This window comes from Lathyrus oleraceus, chromosome 2, assembly GCF_024323335.1.
Source record: "Lathyrus oleraceus cultivar Zhongwan6 chromosome 2, CAAS_Psat_ZW6_1.0, whole genome shotgun sequence".
In the NCBI taxonomy this organism is placed as follows: domain Eukaryota; kingdom Viridiplantae; phylum Streptophyta; class Magnoliopsida; order Fabales; family Fabaceae; genus Lathyrus; species Lathyrus oleraceus.
The window spans coordinates 17,680,691-17,695,063 of NC_066580.1; the positions used below are offsets into that span (position 1 = coordinate 17,680,691).

The 14,373-nt window shown below is 38.0% G+C and overlaps 1 protein-coding gene across 1 annotated transcript; it reads left to right on the forward strand.

Moving 5' to 3' along the window:
- The first annotated feature begins 13,436 nt into the window (after window positions 1-13,436).
- Window positions 13,437-14,372, forward strand: LOC127121670 (uncharacterized). Its single transcript, XM_051052123.1, has one exon. It carries the CDS (start codon window positions 13,437-13,439, stop codon window positions 14,370-14,372), a length of 936 nt encoding a protein of 311 aa, XP_050908080.1.
- Window position 14,373: the final 1 nt, after the last annotated feature.

A 14,373-nucleotide genomic window follows, 5' to 3' on the forward strand; every position in this document is an offset into this window, starting at 1 on the left:
ACAGATGGTATATATGCATAATCAAAACAGAAAAACACATTAGCATTTCATTTCTACTCAGATCTAGATCTAAGTGCAAATTCTCTCAACTTTTGCTCTCACTTTTTCTGCAAGTTTCTTCCAATCCCTTACCATTTTCCACGATTGAATCATCATCTACAATCATCACTGAGCTGGATTGAAGCAAGAGAGCAAGGATTTCAAGCTGTTTCAAGCACTGTTACATCAAGCACCTCACATGGCAGCTGGATATTTCCTCGGGTTTGAGCATTGTTGAGCTATTCTGCAGCATCCATTCATCTATCCAAGGGTTGTAGAAGTTCTGTTTCAACCTCTCCAGGCCAGAAAACCACGATTTCACATCTGCACTTGATTGAAGGTCAGATTTCGAAATCCACCATTCATGAAATTATGCTATGGTTTTTGTAGATCTTGTATCCACGAGCATGCTGAACTTTATAGCTTTGATTTTCATTGAGTATTAAGAGAGATATGCTGAAGTTAAGATTGGTTGTTGAAGCTTATTTTGCTCGATCCGGATTTATTAGCATGAACTAGGTTAAACTAGTGTTAGATTATTGATGTGCATTACAAGACGAACACGATGGTATGTTGCTTGTTAATTTCTGTGAAAAATGTTCATATGCTGGAAATCTGGAGGAAGAACACATGAACCCTAGCCAATTTCGTTCCCAGAACTAGCGTAGATCCTTGGTCCCGTGTTTTTGCATGAAAAGTGTGTTTCTCAGTCATGAAGCCAACCAAACGTAGCCACGTGCATTAGTGAAACGGTGCGTTTCACTTGAAACGCGCCAGGTTTGAAAGCGAGCACACTTCGATTCCGCCTGGAGACATTCTCATTTTGGCTTTGCATTATTTTTCTCATTTCACTTATCATGTTCACCTTGCCTTGTTTCACATTTTTTAATTTTTCACCATGTTACAAAATTCATAACTCACTCAATATTTGTCCAAATGATTTGAGATTTTCTCCATGATGATCCTTGTAATCTCTAGAATTTTTTGATGATTTTTGTGAAAATTGTGCATGTGTGGAATCTGTTTTGGCTTAGGGTTTATGTGAACATATCATTTGTTGCACTTTGTTTACCATTTTGCTCATGAAATGATGATGCTTAATTGGAAATTCCTGAAATTTTGTATGCATAATCTGGACACCTTGAGGAGCATTTTGATATGTGGTTTGTGATTTTTGAGTTCCTGGATTGTGAGATATGCTATGATCTTTGGAGGTGTGACAATTTGTGTCACACCATTTCATGTCCAACTTCTTGATTTTATTTGCCATGCCATATGAACTCAAATTGAGCTGGATTTTTGCATGAGGATACTTATGAATGTTGAGAATGCTTGTGAATTTTTCTGGAATGTTTGAGTGCATTTCCTATTTGATTGATATTTTCTCCCCTGTTTGACCAATTGTGGACTTGTTGTGAGTCATGATCTTAAGTGATTTGTGAAATTCTTGTTGTTTATTGGATGAACTTGAAATTTGGCATGTGTATTCTAGACATCTTGAAGTATGCCATGGCTTTGATTTGGTTCATTTATCTTATGCCAATTCTGTTTTGTGCTTGCTTGAAGTTGATACATGTTTTGATGCCTTGTATGAGCTTGTTTGAACATGCCTTGACTTGATGAATTTAATTGACTTGCTTCCCTTGGTCCAAATGACTTGAAATTTGGTGTGTAGGTCATGTTATGAATTCTGTTTAGCCATTAATTTTGTGGGGATTTATTGAGATATTCTTGAGTTGATTTGGATTGAATCTTTCTGTTGGCTTCTATGAGCTTCAAATTGCATGCTTTGCACTCTATGCTTCATGAAATGATAATGGTTGATGATATGAATGTGAGACCACTTGGATTTGATTCTTATTTGATTAATCTTGATTTTTGATCAGTTTCATGTTCTGTTTTGGTTTATTGCTCCCATTTTGACCCTAGTCTTGTACTAGTGGTTAGTGTTTAATGTTTGAGCTTTGTTTCATGTCAAAGAGCACAATTGCTTGTACTTAATGATGTGCACTCAATTGGAGTTTGGTTTATTGCTTGTTTATGACTAACTTTGAGTTGGTTTTGTAGGCATTGAGACTTATGCTTAGGCCTTGTGGCTTGCACCTTTGTGCATTGATGCTTGTTATCTGTTTGTGCTGTGGACTTGTAATTGTCTGTTTGATTTTTGTTTGTCTGGTATACTGATTATGTGGGATTGATTTCAGGTACTTTAGTTGCTATAGTTCCTTTGTGAACTTGCTTTGGCTTTGCTTGATAGCTTGAGCATTGAGGTAGAATTTCTTTTCTCCATGTAGTCTGGAAGACCTGGCCTGTTACTTGGCCAGGCACCTGTCTGAAGTCCTCCTTAAGAGGCAATGTTTGTGTTTGTTTATTTTTGTCCTTGTACATATCCAAAGACCTCCTAAGTGAAGAGGCATTGGCAGATACCAGGGATGTGCAATCCATCCCTTGCTATTCTGTGTGTCATCTGCTTTGCTCACACCACTGTGTTGATGCATTGCAGATACTAACCCAAGATCCATGTTGAGTCAGTCATATGTGTAGAAGGGTTCCCACTTTTTGGACCCACACTTTCATTGTCTTGAGGCTCTCCCTGGCCAGGGATAGGAGCTGTGAAGTCTCATCTTCAATCACCATTTCATCTGCTTCACCCTAACTCTCAATGTTAGGGTTAAGAGCTAACATTACCCTGTTACAGTGGTTTGTTTGTCGAGGTTGATATGACCCCTCGACTAAAACCTAACCTTGATTGAGCCAACTGATTGCCTATAGTGTGTGCTATTTGTGCTTGTGTTTGTGCTTTTTTAGTTTAGCTTGCTCCCAGTGCAAGTTAGGGTTAGTTTGGCTTGCTTCCTGTGCAAGTTAGATAGCAACCTTGACTTAGGGATCTTGCATGATAACATTTAGGCTCGAGTCGTAGTCTCCCTAGTTGTGTCTCCCTCTGTTATCTGGTTAGGCTAGTCCTGTGTCCCTGCGTAGGGGAACTACGTCGCCCTGATCCTCATACCAGATGAGGTACGTAGGCAGGAGATGAGTTGATCTCTCCGGGCGCCCTTTTTTCTTTTGTAACCCCTTTGTGTGTGTTTGGAGACTGACGTAAGTCCAGCGATTGGCAGTTGGTTTCCTGTGTCTGGTTTGTTTTGTTTGGAGTTTGACGTAAGTCCAGCGATTGGCAGTCAGTTTCCTGTGTGCGTGTGTTTGGTTCGGAGTCTGATGTAAGTCCAGCGATTGGCATTCGGTCTCCAAGTTTGCCTGTTTGTGTGGAGTTTGACGTAAGTCCAGCGATTGGCAGTCGATTTCCCGTGTTTGTTTGTCTTGCGTGCGTTAGCCGAGCTACGAGTGCTCTGATTCTTCTTAGTCCGAGAAGATACGTATGCATAGGATGCGACATCCTAGCGAGCACGCTTTCCCTTGTCCGAACTACGTCGACTCTGATGTCTATGCCTGATAGACTACGTAGGCCCAGGATGCGATATCCTGCCGAGTTAGTTCCTTTTGTTTCCTTGTGTCTCTTTCAGCCAGTGTGTTTATTTGAGCAGTGTTTTAGCAACCATATTCCTTCCTTTTGTGCGTGGATCCCGTCGAGTACGACGGATGCGTAGGGGTGCTAATACCTTCCCTTCGCATAACCGACTCCCGATCCCATCTTTCTTTGGTCGCGAGACCACGCTTTTTCCATGTTTACTTCGAGCGTTTCCTTTCCCTCTTTTGGGATAAATAACGCACGGTGGCGGCTCTGTTGTCTTCGTTTCCCGCCGGTTTTTCGCGTAATGCGACAGAGAATAGTGGTGGTTTGTTGCTACTTCCACCGTCTTTAAAAACCGGATTCGTGCTAGCGGAAGCCATGCGGATCTTTTAGGAACAGGTTACCTATAACCTGCTCTGATACCAAATGTAAGTTTAAGGAGTGCCTTAGAGGGGGTGAATGAGGCACTTGGACGATTTTCCGGATTTTCTATGGTTTATTGAATTTTACTTTCTTGAGAAGATTATGTTATGAAATGTGGTAAAGTGCGGAAAGTAAAGAACACCATAATGTATAGTGGTTCCCCTTTCAACACGGAAGAGAATTTCACTATAATGTTAGATACTTAAAACAAGCCTTTAACTAAGTAATCAAGAACAATCCTCTTGAAAACTTAACCAACAAGAAAAGAAAACAATCCTTCCTTTTCTTAACACTTATATCCAACAATCCTGGATTATAAGCCAAACACCTAAAACCAAACAATCCTTGGTACTTAGGATTTTATAAAGTATTTGAATGAATATCTGATAAATGGTATTGGATAAGACTTTAATCAATTGATTAGATTCTTCTTCTCTTTCAATATGAAATTTCAAAGGCAAAATAATCTCTAAGTGCTCAAGAGTACTTTTTGAAGAAAATGATATGAAAATTCTTTTTCCAAAAGTATCTTAATATGAGAAATAGATGAAAATTAAATGTAGAGAGATTTTGCAAATTGTTTTGAAAAGAGGTGAAATTTTGTAATGAAAATATGAAAATTATTTATAGTATGAATACATCCCTTCAATCATAAGAAGACAATGTTTAGAAAGGAAATCAGATAATTGATCATGAAAAGATGCAAGCTTTAATCATGGAATGTTATGATGAAATGGTGCAATGAATGATGAAATAATTTTTCATATTTTTCAAAATATTTCCAGTCTCAATCGATTGACATACTCAACCAATCGATTGACATAACTTAAAAAATGAAAAAATATGCTAAGATCAATCGATTGCCATGGAGCATCAATCGATTGGTTCTGTTTGAAAAACGAAAAAATTTAAAATAGAAAGATTGAACAATCGATTGTCATCTAGCATCAATCAATTGGTTCAGTTTAAAAAAAAATAGAAGGTTTGATCAATCGATTGTCATGTAGCACCAATCGATTGACATGTACAAAATCTTGAAAAAATTTCTAAGTTAAAAACTTTTGCACATGCAATTTTTAAACACTATTTTAAAAATAATTAACCATGATAAAAATAATTTTAGAATGATAATTTTTAATGCAGGATAAAAACTTATGAGCACTAGGAGTTTTTTGTCAAGAGTTTCATATACCTATATTAGGTTCATGAAGGCTTGAGCAAAGTTGAAGTAATCTTCTTTTTCCATTCTTTTGATTGTGGAGAGATTGATATGTTGTCTTCATCAAAACCTTGTAGGAGGCTTGTCTTCACACTAACCCATTCAAACCATTTTCTAGGCCCTTGTGCCTTTCAAACTTAATTTGTGATTAAAAGCAATGCATCCACTTTGAAATTTGTATCACGAACTACGAGGATTTGATCCCTCATTTTTATGTTGGTACGTAGGCACAAGTCCGAAGGTCTTGTCAAACACAAAAATATAATTAATGAATTATTTTCTCATCCCCCCATTCTATTTTTTTGTAAATATCACTTTGTACAAAATACATATGCACACAAGAAAGGGCTCCTTAGGAGTACCTAAGACACTTTGGATGCTAACATCTTCCCTCTGTGTAACCAACCCTATTACCCGTAATCTCTGGCATTTTATTAGTTTTGATTTGAAAACTTCTTATTTTTGGGTTTTGTTCGTACTTTTCCCTTTTCCCTTGGAAACAATAAAAGCGTGGTGGCGACTCTTGTTATTTGATGTCTTGCTTATCCATAGCTTGATGATCATCAATTCACCGCTACAGTTGCATCCAAAGTTTTGCATGTGTCCTTTAATTTATAAATGATTCTTATCCTAGAAGTAGAGCTGGTAGATTCCTTGCCCGATGTCATGACAATGTTTGGGGACATGTTTCCCTATAAACAACCTATAATGCAAAGAAAAGGGATATTCTCTCTTGCAGACAGCATTTGAACTGATCAAAATACTAGGGTGCTGACTCGGAATCACACCATAAATTAAGGAGGGAAATGTTATAGGCATCTTCACAGCAAAAGAGGTAGCATGCTTCATAGTTTGGTAAAAAACATAGGACCTAAAGTCAAACTTGGTTTTGGTCCGTACAATGTAAATGAACTTACTAAATCCTTTAGCAATTTTGGAAGTATGATTTGTTGGAACCCAATTAGCAGCTCCAATTCTATGAAGTACTGCATACTTCACACTCAAGTAATCGGCTGATAGCTTCCCTTTTCTTGGCTATTCCTTTACCTATTTTGTAGTGATTTCCCTGCAAATGATATTATCAAATACCTCCACTTCAGCTTGTTCCTCTTCACTTCTGCCCATGAACCTGTTAATGATTTATGGAGAAAATTCCACACATTTTCCTCTCACATGCGTCTTACTCCTTACGCCTCTTGTTACCAAAATCCTTATAAATATTCACAATGAAATCTTTTACAAGCATCTTATAACATTTTCCAAACCCAATCACACTTTTCATCAACCCGACTTATTTAATCAAATCCATCACTTCTTTGCACTCAAAGGCATCCTTGCCAAGTTCCCTTTCCAAAGTCAGTCTTCTTTGGTAAACAAATTTCCACTTCTCAATATTCTCAACAGAGTGAAAAGAGATGTTGTCAATTGGAACTTCAGGTATATTGTATGGAACCTTCTTCCCAGAAGATTTTTTCCTTAGTGAAGGTACGATGTCTGGAATATCATATTCTACATCAAAGTTAGAATCACTAGAACTAGAGGGGACTTCCTTCCTCTTCAGAGATCTTTTCTTGGTGGCAGAAGTTACAATCTTTCCACCCTTTAGCAGGACCAACACTTACTTTTCTTGGGAGCCTTGGGAGGCTTTCTTGTAGACTCAACAACTTCCCCTTTTCTACTCTTTAACCTCTTAGCTATCCCTGGAGTGAATCTCTTACCAATGGGCTCATCATCAGAGTCCATATCATCTATATTTATAATGTATGTAGATTGATCCTTCTTCACACTAGAATTTTCTTCTTTGTCAGACATATCAACATACATACTATCAGAATCATCTTTCTCTTCATATTTTTTAGGGGACTTAATTGGAACAGACCCACTATCAGACTTTCCATCATATTTTTCAAGGTTTCAATAGGATGATTAGTTTGGGCCAAGTATGTAGTGACATTCGGCACAACAACAGACTTATGTTCAGTACCCAAAATTTAAGAGATTAACACACAAATACTTTTATCAAAATTTTCTTAATCAGCAACATTCATGCTATATTGACCTAGGGTCTTATCAGATCTAGGGTTATCTAGACTTACAATACCAGAGTTAGATTTTCCAGATGATTCAACACTACCCACTACTTTTGGAACACCAGAATCTTTAGCATATGCAACAACATCAGGTTCGACATCCATGGTTTTAATAGGATCAAGATATAATTTATTCATAGAGTGAGGTTTCTTGAAAACAACAGAGGGCTCAATGTTCCTAATCTCACTAGAATGAATTTGAATTGGCCTAGATAGGTTAGAATATTTACTTACAGTTGGTTCTATAAATTGGCATCAATTTTGGTAAAACTTAGTCTTATCACAAGATGTCACGCTTGTAGTCTTGACATGTGATATCATCTTTCTGCAGGTTGTTTGATATGGTTGTGCAGGATTTATTCAAGATGTCATACCCGATCTTACGACATGTGCATACAGAACATTCAGTCTGAATGTTATGTATTTTGTTGTTGCGCTTTTCATGCAAGTCTTTGTGTGCTTATGTAGAGATTGCATGCATTATTCAAGGAGTAATTCTATTTCAAGCCAGAATATTTTGTTTCCCGAAAAGGAATGATTCTCTGCTATTTCTTAGGGAATACGCAATAAATAGAATTAGGGTTTCATGCTTCCTAGACCCATTTAGAAAGCTTCTATTTGAAGACTATGTAAACCCTATTTTATATATAGAAAACACGAACGGTGAAGTGAATGAGTATTAGGGTTTTAGTCTTGTGCGCGTTTGTGAATTGTGAGCCATTCATCCATCTTGTTGATGTGTAAATTGGACTGAGTTTTTGAGTTGTAATTTGTCCACTCTAAGCTTTGAAGTACGAGTGTATTTGTTTACTTGATTGAAGCTTTTAAGTAAGATCAAGTGTGTGTCCTTGAAGTGTGTCTTCTTTCTTTTTTGTATTTGTTTTAGTATCACTGCTGTGATTGAGGGGGAGTGAGTAGGGTCTCATGTCTAAGAGTTCTTAGATAGAAATCACACGGGTAGAGATTAGGTGAAAAGACTGTAACTTGAAGTTGTTTGCTGAGAGTCTTTGAACTAATTCTGTTTAATGGATTTCCTTCCTGACTTTGTAGCCCCCAGACGTAGGTGTGTTTGCACCTAACTGGGTTAACAATTGCTTGTGTCGTTTTTCAATTGTTTCCTATTTTTATTCTGTTCATATTTCACTTGTTGTTCAGATATTAGTGTCGTGACATTACCTTCGACATCTCATATCTGATACCAGAATTTCAATTGGTATCAGAGCAGGCATCCTCCTCTTGTTCTGGGTGAGATCTTGGGATGTTACTTTCTGGTACTATGGACAAAGACGGAGGATCTGTAAACAAACCACCAATTCTGGATGGATCTAACTATGATTACTGGAAACCTCAGATGGTAGCCTTCTTGAAATCTTTGGACAATAAGACTTGGAAAACTATTATAACAGGCTGGGAACATCCTTTCATTACTAAGGATGGAAAATTTACAACTGATAAGAAGCCTGAGGAAGAATGGACCAAGGAGGAGGATGAACTAGCTCTTGGAAACTCTAAAGCATTGAATGCTATATTCAATGGGATTGATAAGAACATCTCCAGACTGGTGAACAATTGTGAGATGGCTAAAGATGCTTGGGATATTCTCAAAACCACACATGAAGGTACCTCTAGAGTAAAGATGTCTAGATTGCAGCTGCTTACTACCAAGTTTGAAAATTTGAGGATGAAAGAAGATGCGAGTATTCATTATTTCCATATGAATATTCTTGAGATTGCTAATTCCTCAGGTGCCCTGGGTAAGAAGATGTCAGATGAAAAGCTTGTGAGGAAAATTCTCAGGTCACTTCCCAAAAGATTTGCCATGAAAGTGATAGCCATAGAAGAATCTCAAGATATCTGCAAGATAAGAGTGGATGAGCTAATTGGATCCCTCCAAACATTCGAGTTAGGAATGAGTGATGGATCTGAAAAGAAAGTCAAAAGCATAGCCTTTGTGTCCAACACTGAAGATAAAAAGGAAGAAAGTAGTCAGGATACTGATGAAGGTATGTCAAATGACTTAGTGTTACTTGGAAGACAATTCAACAAAATCCTGAAGAGGATGGATGTGAGGTTAAAGTCTAATGTCAAGAACAACTCATTTGACATCAGTAGATCCAATGATGCTGGAAGAAGAACAAGATCTGAAGAAAAATCCAAACAGGGCAAAGGAATTCAGTGCCATGAATGTGAAGGGTATGGTCACATTAGAGCTGAATGTGGGACCTATCTCAAGAAACAGAAGAAGAGTCTTGCTGCTACTTGGTCTGATGATGACTCTGGAAGTGAAACAGAAGGAGAATATGCCAATCTTGTGATTGCCTTGACTGGGAGATGTGATCCTAATGAAGATTCCAGTGATGATGAATTAACCATTGATGAATTAGCTACTTCTTACAGGAAGTTGTGTCTCAGAAGTGAAGAAGTGTGTCAACAAGTGGAGAATCAGAAGAAACTGATAACCCAACTAGAGGCTGAGAAGACAGAACACTTAGAAACCATTTATAATTTGAAGATTGAAGCCTTGTTCCTGAATTCCAGACTGGATGAGATGACCAAGTCTGTTAGAATGCTAAACAGTGGATCTGACACCTTAGACAGAATCCTCCAGGCTAGAAAGATGGCAGGAGACATGAATGGACTTGGGTCCAATGAATCTTCTCCTGATTGTAGTCCCTCTGATAGCAAACCAAAGATGTCATATCAGGTGTCTCAATATCATAAGGGAAGACAACATAAGCACTCAAAAGGAAAATACCAAAGATGGAGATGTCATTACTGTGGGAAATTTGGTCATATAAAACCATTCTGCTTTAGGCTGGATGGTTATTCCAGTCCTACTCATCAACCTAGACCCAAACAACACATCTCTTCTAACAGAAAATAGTGGGTTCCTAGGATTGGTGCTACTAACTCGATAGCTCACACTTCCTTTAGAGTCTCAGCCAAAGAAGATTGGTACTTTGACAGTGGATGCTCCAGACACATGACTGGAAGAAAAAATTTGTTGGTGGACCTCCAATCTCATGTCACCGACTATGTAACTTTTGGTGATGGAGCAAAGGGTGAAATCAAGGGGATTGGAAAGCTAAATTGCTCTAGAGTTCCTAACCTTGATAATGTGTTGCTTGTTAAAGGATTGACTGCAAACCTGATCAACATCAATCAACTATGTGATCAAGGTCTCAATGTGAACTTCACAAAAATTGAAAGCTTGGTTACTAATACAAAAAATTAAGTGATCATGAGAGGAGTCAGATCTAAGGACAATTGCTACATGTGGATTCCTCAAGAAACTAGCTATTCATCAATATGTGCTCTAGCTAAAGAAGAAGAAGTGAAACTATGGCATTAAAAACTGGGTCATATGCATCTTAAAGGGATGAAGAGGATCATATTTGTTGAAGCTGTCAGAGGAATCCCAAAATTAAAGATTGAAGAAGGAAGAGTATGTGGTGAATGTCAGATTGGAAATTAGACAAATATGTCACATCAGAAGATCAAACATGACACCACATCTAAAGTGCTGGAACTTCTCCACATGGACTTGATGGGGCCTATGCAGGTGGAAAGTCTTGGTGAAAAAAGGTATGATTATGTTGTGATGGATGATTTCTCCAGATATACCTGGGTGAATTTTATAAGGGAAAATCTGATGTGTTTGATGTGTTCAAAGACCTTTGCAAAATACTTCAAAGAGAAAGAGAGAGTCATGTTATCAGAATCCGAAGTGATCATGGGAAAGAATTTGAAAATAGTAAATTTGCTGATTTCTGTTTATCTAAAAGGATTGGACATGAGTTCTCTTCTCCCATTACCCCTCAACAAAATGGTGTGGTGGAAAGGAAAAATAGAACTCTCCAAGAATCTACTAGAGCTATGATTCATGCTAAGAAGTTGCCTTACCACTTTTGGGATAAAGCTATGAACACTGCTTGTTATGTTCACAACAGAGTAACCTTGAGAAAAGGGACCTCAACCACTTTATATGAAGTCTGGAAGGAAAGAAGACCTACTGTCAAATACTTCCATGTGTTTGGTAGTAAATTCTATATCTTGGCTGATCGTGAACAAAGAAGGAAAATGGACCCCAAGAGTGATGAAGGAATATTTTTGGGCTACTCACCAAACAACAGAGCCTTTAGAGTCTTTAATTCCAGAACTAAAGTTATGATGGAATCTATCAATGTTGTTCTTGATGATCAAGAGACTCATGTCACAGACGATGTTGAAACATTTCTGAATGATGCCCCAGCTGAACCTTCTGATAAAAGTAGTGAAAGTGAGTCCACCCAGGCTGAACCTGAAGCTGATCAAGTAAACAAGGGACCCTCTATCAGAATTCAGAAGGATCATCCTAAAGATCTCATTATAGGAGATCTAAATAAAGGAGTCACCACTAGATCAAGGGAAGTGATCTCACATGCCTGTTTTGTGTCAAAGATTGAGCCTAAGAATGTTAAAGAAGCTTTAACTGATGAATTCTAAATCAATGCCATGCAGGAAGAGTTAGGCCAATTCAAGAGAAATGAAGTATGGGATTTGGTTCCAAGACCTGAAGGAATAAATGTTATTGGAACAAAATGGGTATACAAGAATAAATCTGATGAAAAAGGTGTGGTTACTAGGAATAAATCAAGGTTAGTAGCTCAAGGATACACTCAAGTTGAAGGAGTTGACTTTGATGAAACATTTGCACCTGTAGCTCGCTTGGAGTCCATTAGATTATTGCTAGGAGTGGCATGTATTCTGAAGTTTAAACTGTTCCAAATGGATGTGAAAAGTGCCTTCTTAAATAGCTACTTAAATGAGGAAGTATATGTTGAACAAACAAAGGGATTCATAGATCCAAATCTTCCAAAGCATGTGTATAAGTTGAGGAAAGCTCTTTATGGGTTGAAACAAGCTCCTATAGCTTGGTATGAGAGACTCACAGTGTTTCTCATTGACAATGGATACAGAAAGGGAGGCATTGATAATACTTTATTTGTCAAAGATGAAGGAGGAAAGATCATGATTGCTCAGATCTATGTGGATGATATTGTGTTTGGTGGGATGTCAAGTAAGATGGTTCAACATTTTGTTGAACAAATGCAGTCTGAATTTGAGATGAGTCTTGTTGGAGAACTAACTTATTTTCTTGGCCTGCAAGTCAAGCAGATGGAAGATTCTATCTTTCTATCTCAAAGTAAATATGCCATAAAATATAGTTAAGAAGGTTGGCATGGAAAATGCAAGCCATAAGAGGACATCTGCTCCTACTCATCCGAAGTTGTCTAAAGATGAAAATGGTGTCAGTATGGATCAAAGTCTCTACAGAAGCATGATAGGGAGTCTGCTATATCTTCCAGCAAGCAGACCTGACATTGCTTTTGCTGTAGGTGTTTGTGCTAGATATCAAGATGAACCAAAGGTGAGCCATATAAACCAAGTGAAAAGGATCCTGAAATATGTCAATGGCACTTGTGACTATGAGATGCTATACACTCATGGATCTGATTCTATGATGTCTAGCTATTGTGATGCTATTTGGGTTGGAAGTGTTGATGATAGGAAAAGCACATCAGGAGGATGTTTCTTCTTAGGGAACAATCTAATATCATGGTTTAGTAAGAAGAAAAATTGTGTTTCTCTGTCTACTGCTGAAGCTGAATACATAGTAGCTGGAAGTAGTTATTCTCAACTGGTGTGGATGAAACAAATGCTGACTGAATATAATGTCATACAAGATGTCATGACATTGTACTGTGACAAACTGAGTGCTATAAACATCTCAAAGAACCCTATTCAGCACAACAGGACCAAACATATTGATATTCGTCACCATCTTATTAGAGAACTTGTGGAGGATAAGATTGTAGCCTTAGAGCATGTTGCTACTGAGATGCAATTAGCTGATATTTTTACAAAGGCCTTGGATGCAAATCAATTTGAATTCCTGAGAGGGAGATTAGGGATTTGCATTTATGAAAATTTATAGCAATTAATATGGAGTGGAAAAAGTACTCAAATTATAGTCTATTTTCCTAAAATAAAGTGCCCCCATTATGGTAAATCATTACCTTGTATTGGAAATACCATCTATTCCATCTTCACACGCTACCCCCATAACCCCATTACCTACTCCAACTATTCCATCTTCCTTTTCCTTCTCCACAAACCTCTGCTAGGGCAACCTTACTTTTTCCAGAAAAACTCCAAAATGTCACAACATCAAGATACACCTGCTTCTAAAAATACTAAGTCTACTCCAAAATTTAGTGTTCCTCCCATGGGCGTCCCTGATGATGAGATTCTGGATGTTGCTCCTATCTCTGTTATTCATGTCGTGGACATTGATTTGAACCAACTCATCTCCATTGATGCCTCCGCTTCTGCATGTTCCAATCAAGGTAATCCCTTTAGTATTCCGTCTAGTTTAACTCCTGTCACTAAGAATAAGGAAGGAACACACTATATTGATCGTGTTATAAGAGACATAGTTACTAGAATTCTTAATGAAGGCCACTCTGTGAAGGGGGTTTTTTCTCCCCTTGCTCAAATGTATCCCCATCCTGAGGTTGAACAACCTAGTGGTAAGGGTGATGATTCCTCTAGTTCTAAAAAGGCCTTGGCTGCTGAAGGGTTGCGCTCTCTAGGGCAAACCGTGTCTGACAAAGGGAAATATGTGGCCTCTAACACGGCTAATGCTTCCCACTCTGAGAAGCATGATGATGTAAATGTTGTGATTGATCTAGAGGATGGTAGCTCTGATGATCAAGAGGAAAGCTTGATTCATCACATAAAGCCAAGTGTGGCTAAATGCATGAAGACTCGTAAAGGAAAACCTGTGGCTGAACTTGTGTCAGCTAGACAAGCTAAGAAGACTGTTGTCATTGGTCCCTCCAAACGATGGAGCAAGGTTGAAATAAAGAAGAGGAAGGTCAGAGATGATTCTGAGCCTGAAAAGGATGTTGAGGAAGATGTCCCTGACATCTCGCCTGCGAAGAAAACTGCTGTTATGAAGTCTCCTGTTAAAGTACCTTCTGTTCATTTGGATAACATCTCCTTCCATCTTGAGGATGGAGCTACAAAGTGGAAATTTTTTATTCAGAGAAGGGTAGATTTTGGAAAGGGAATTGGGAAAAGATGTTGCTGAT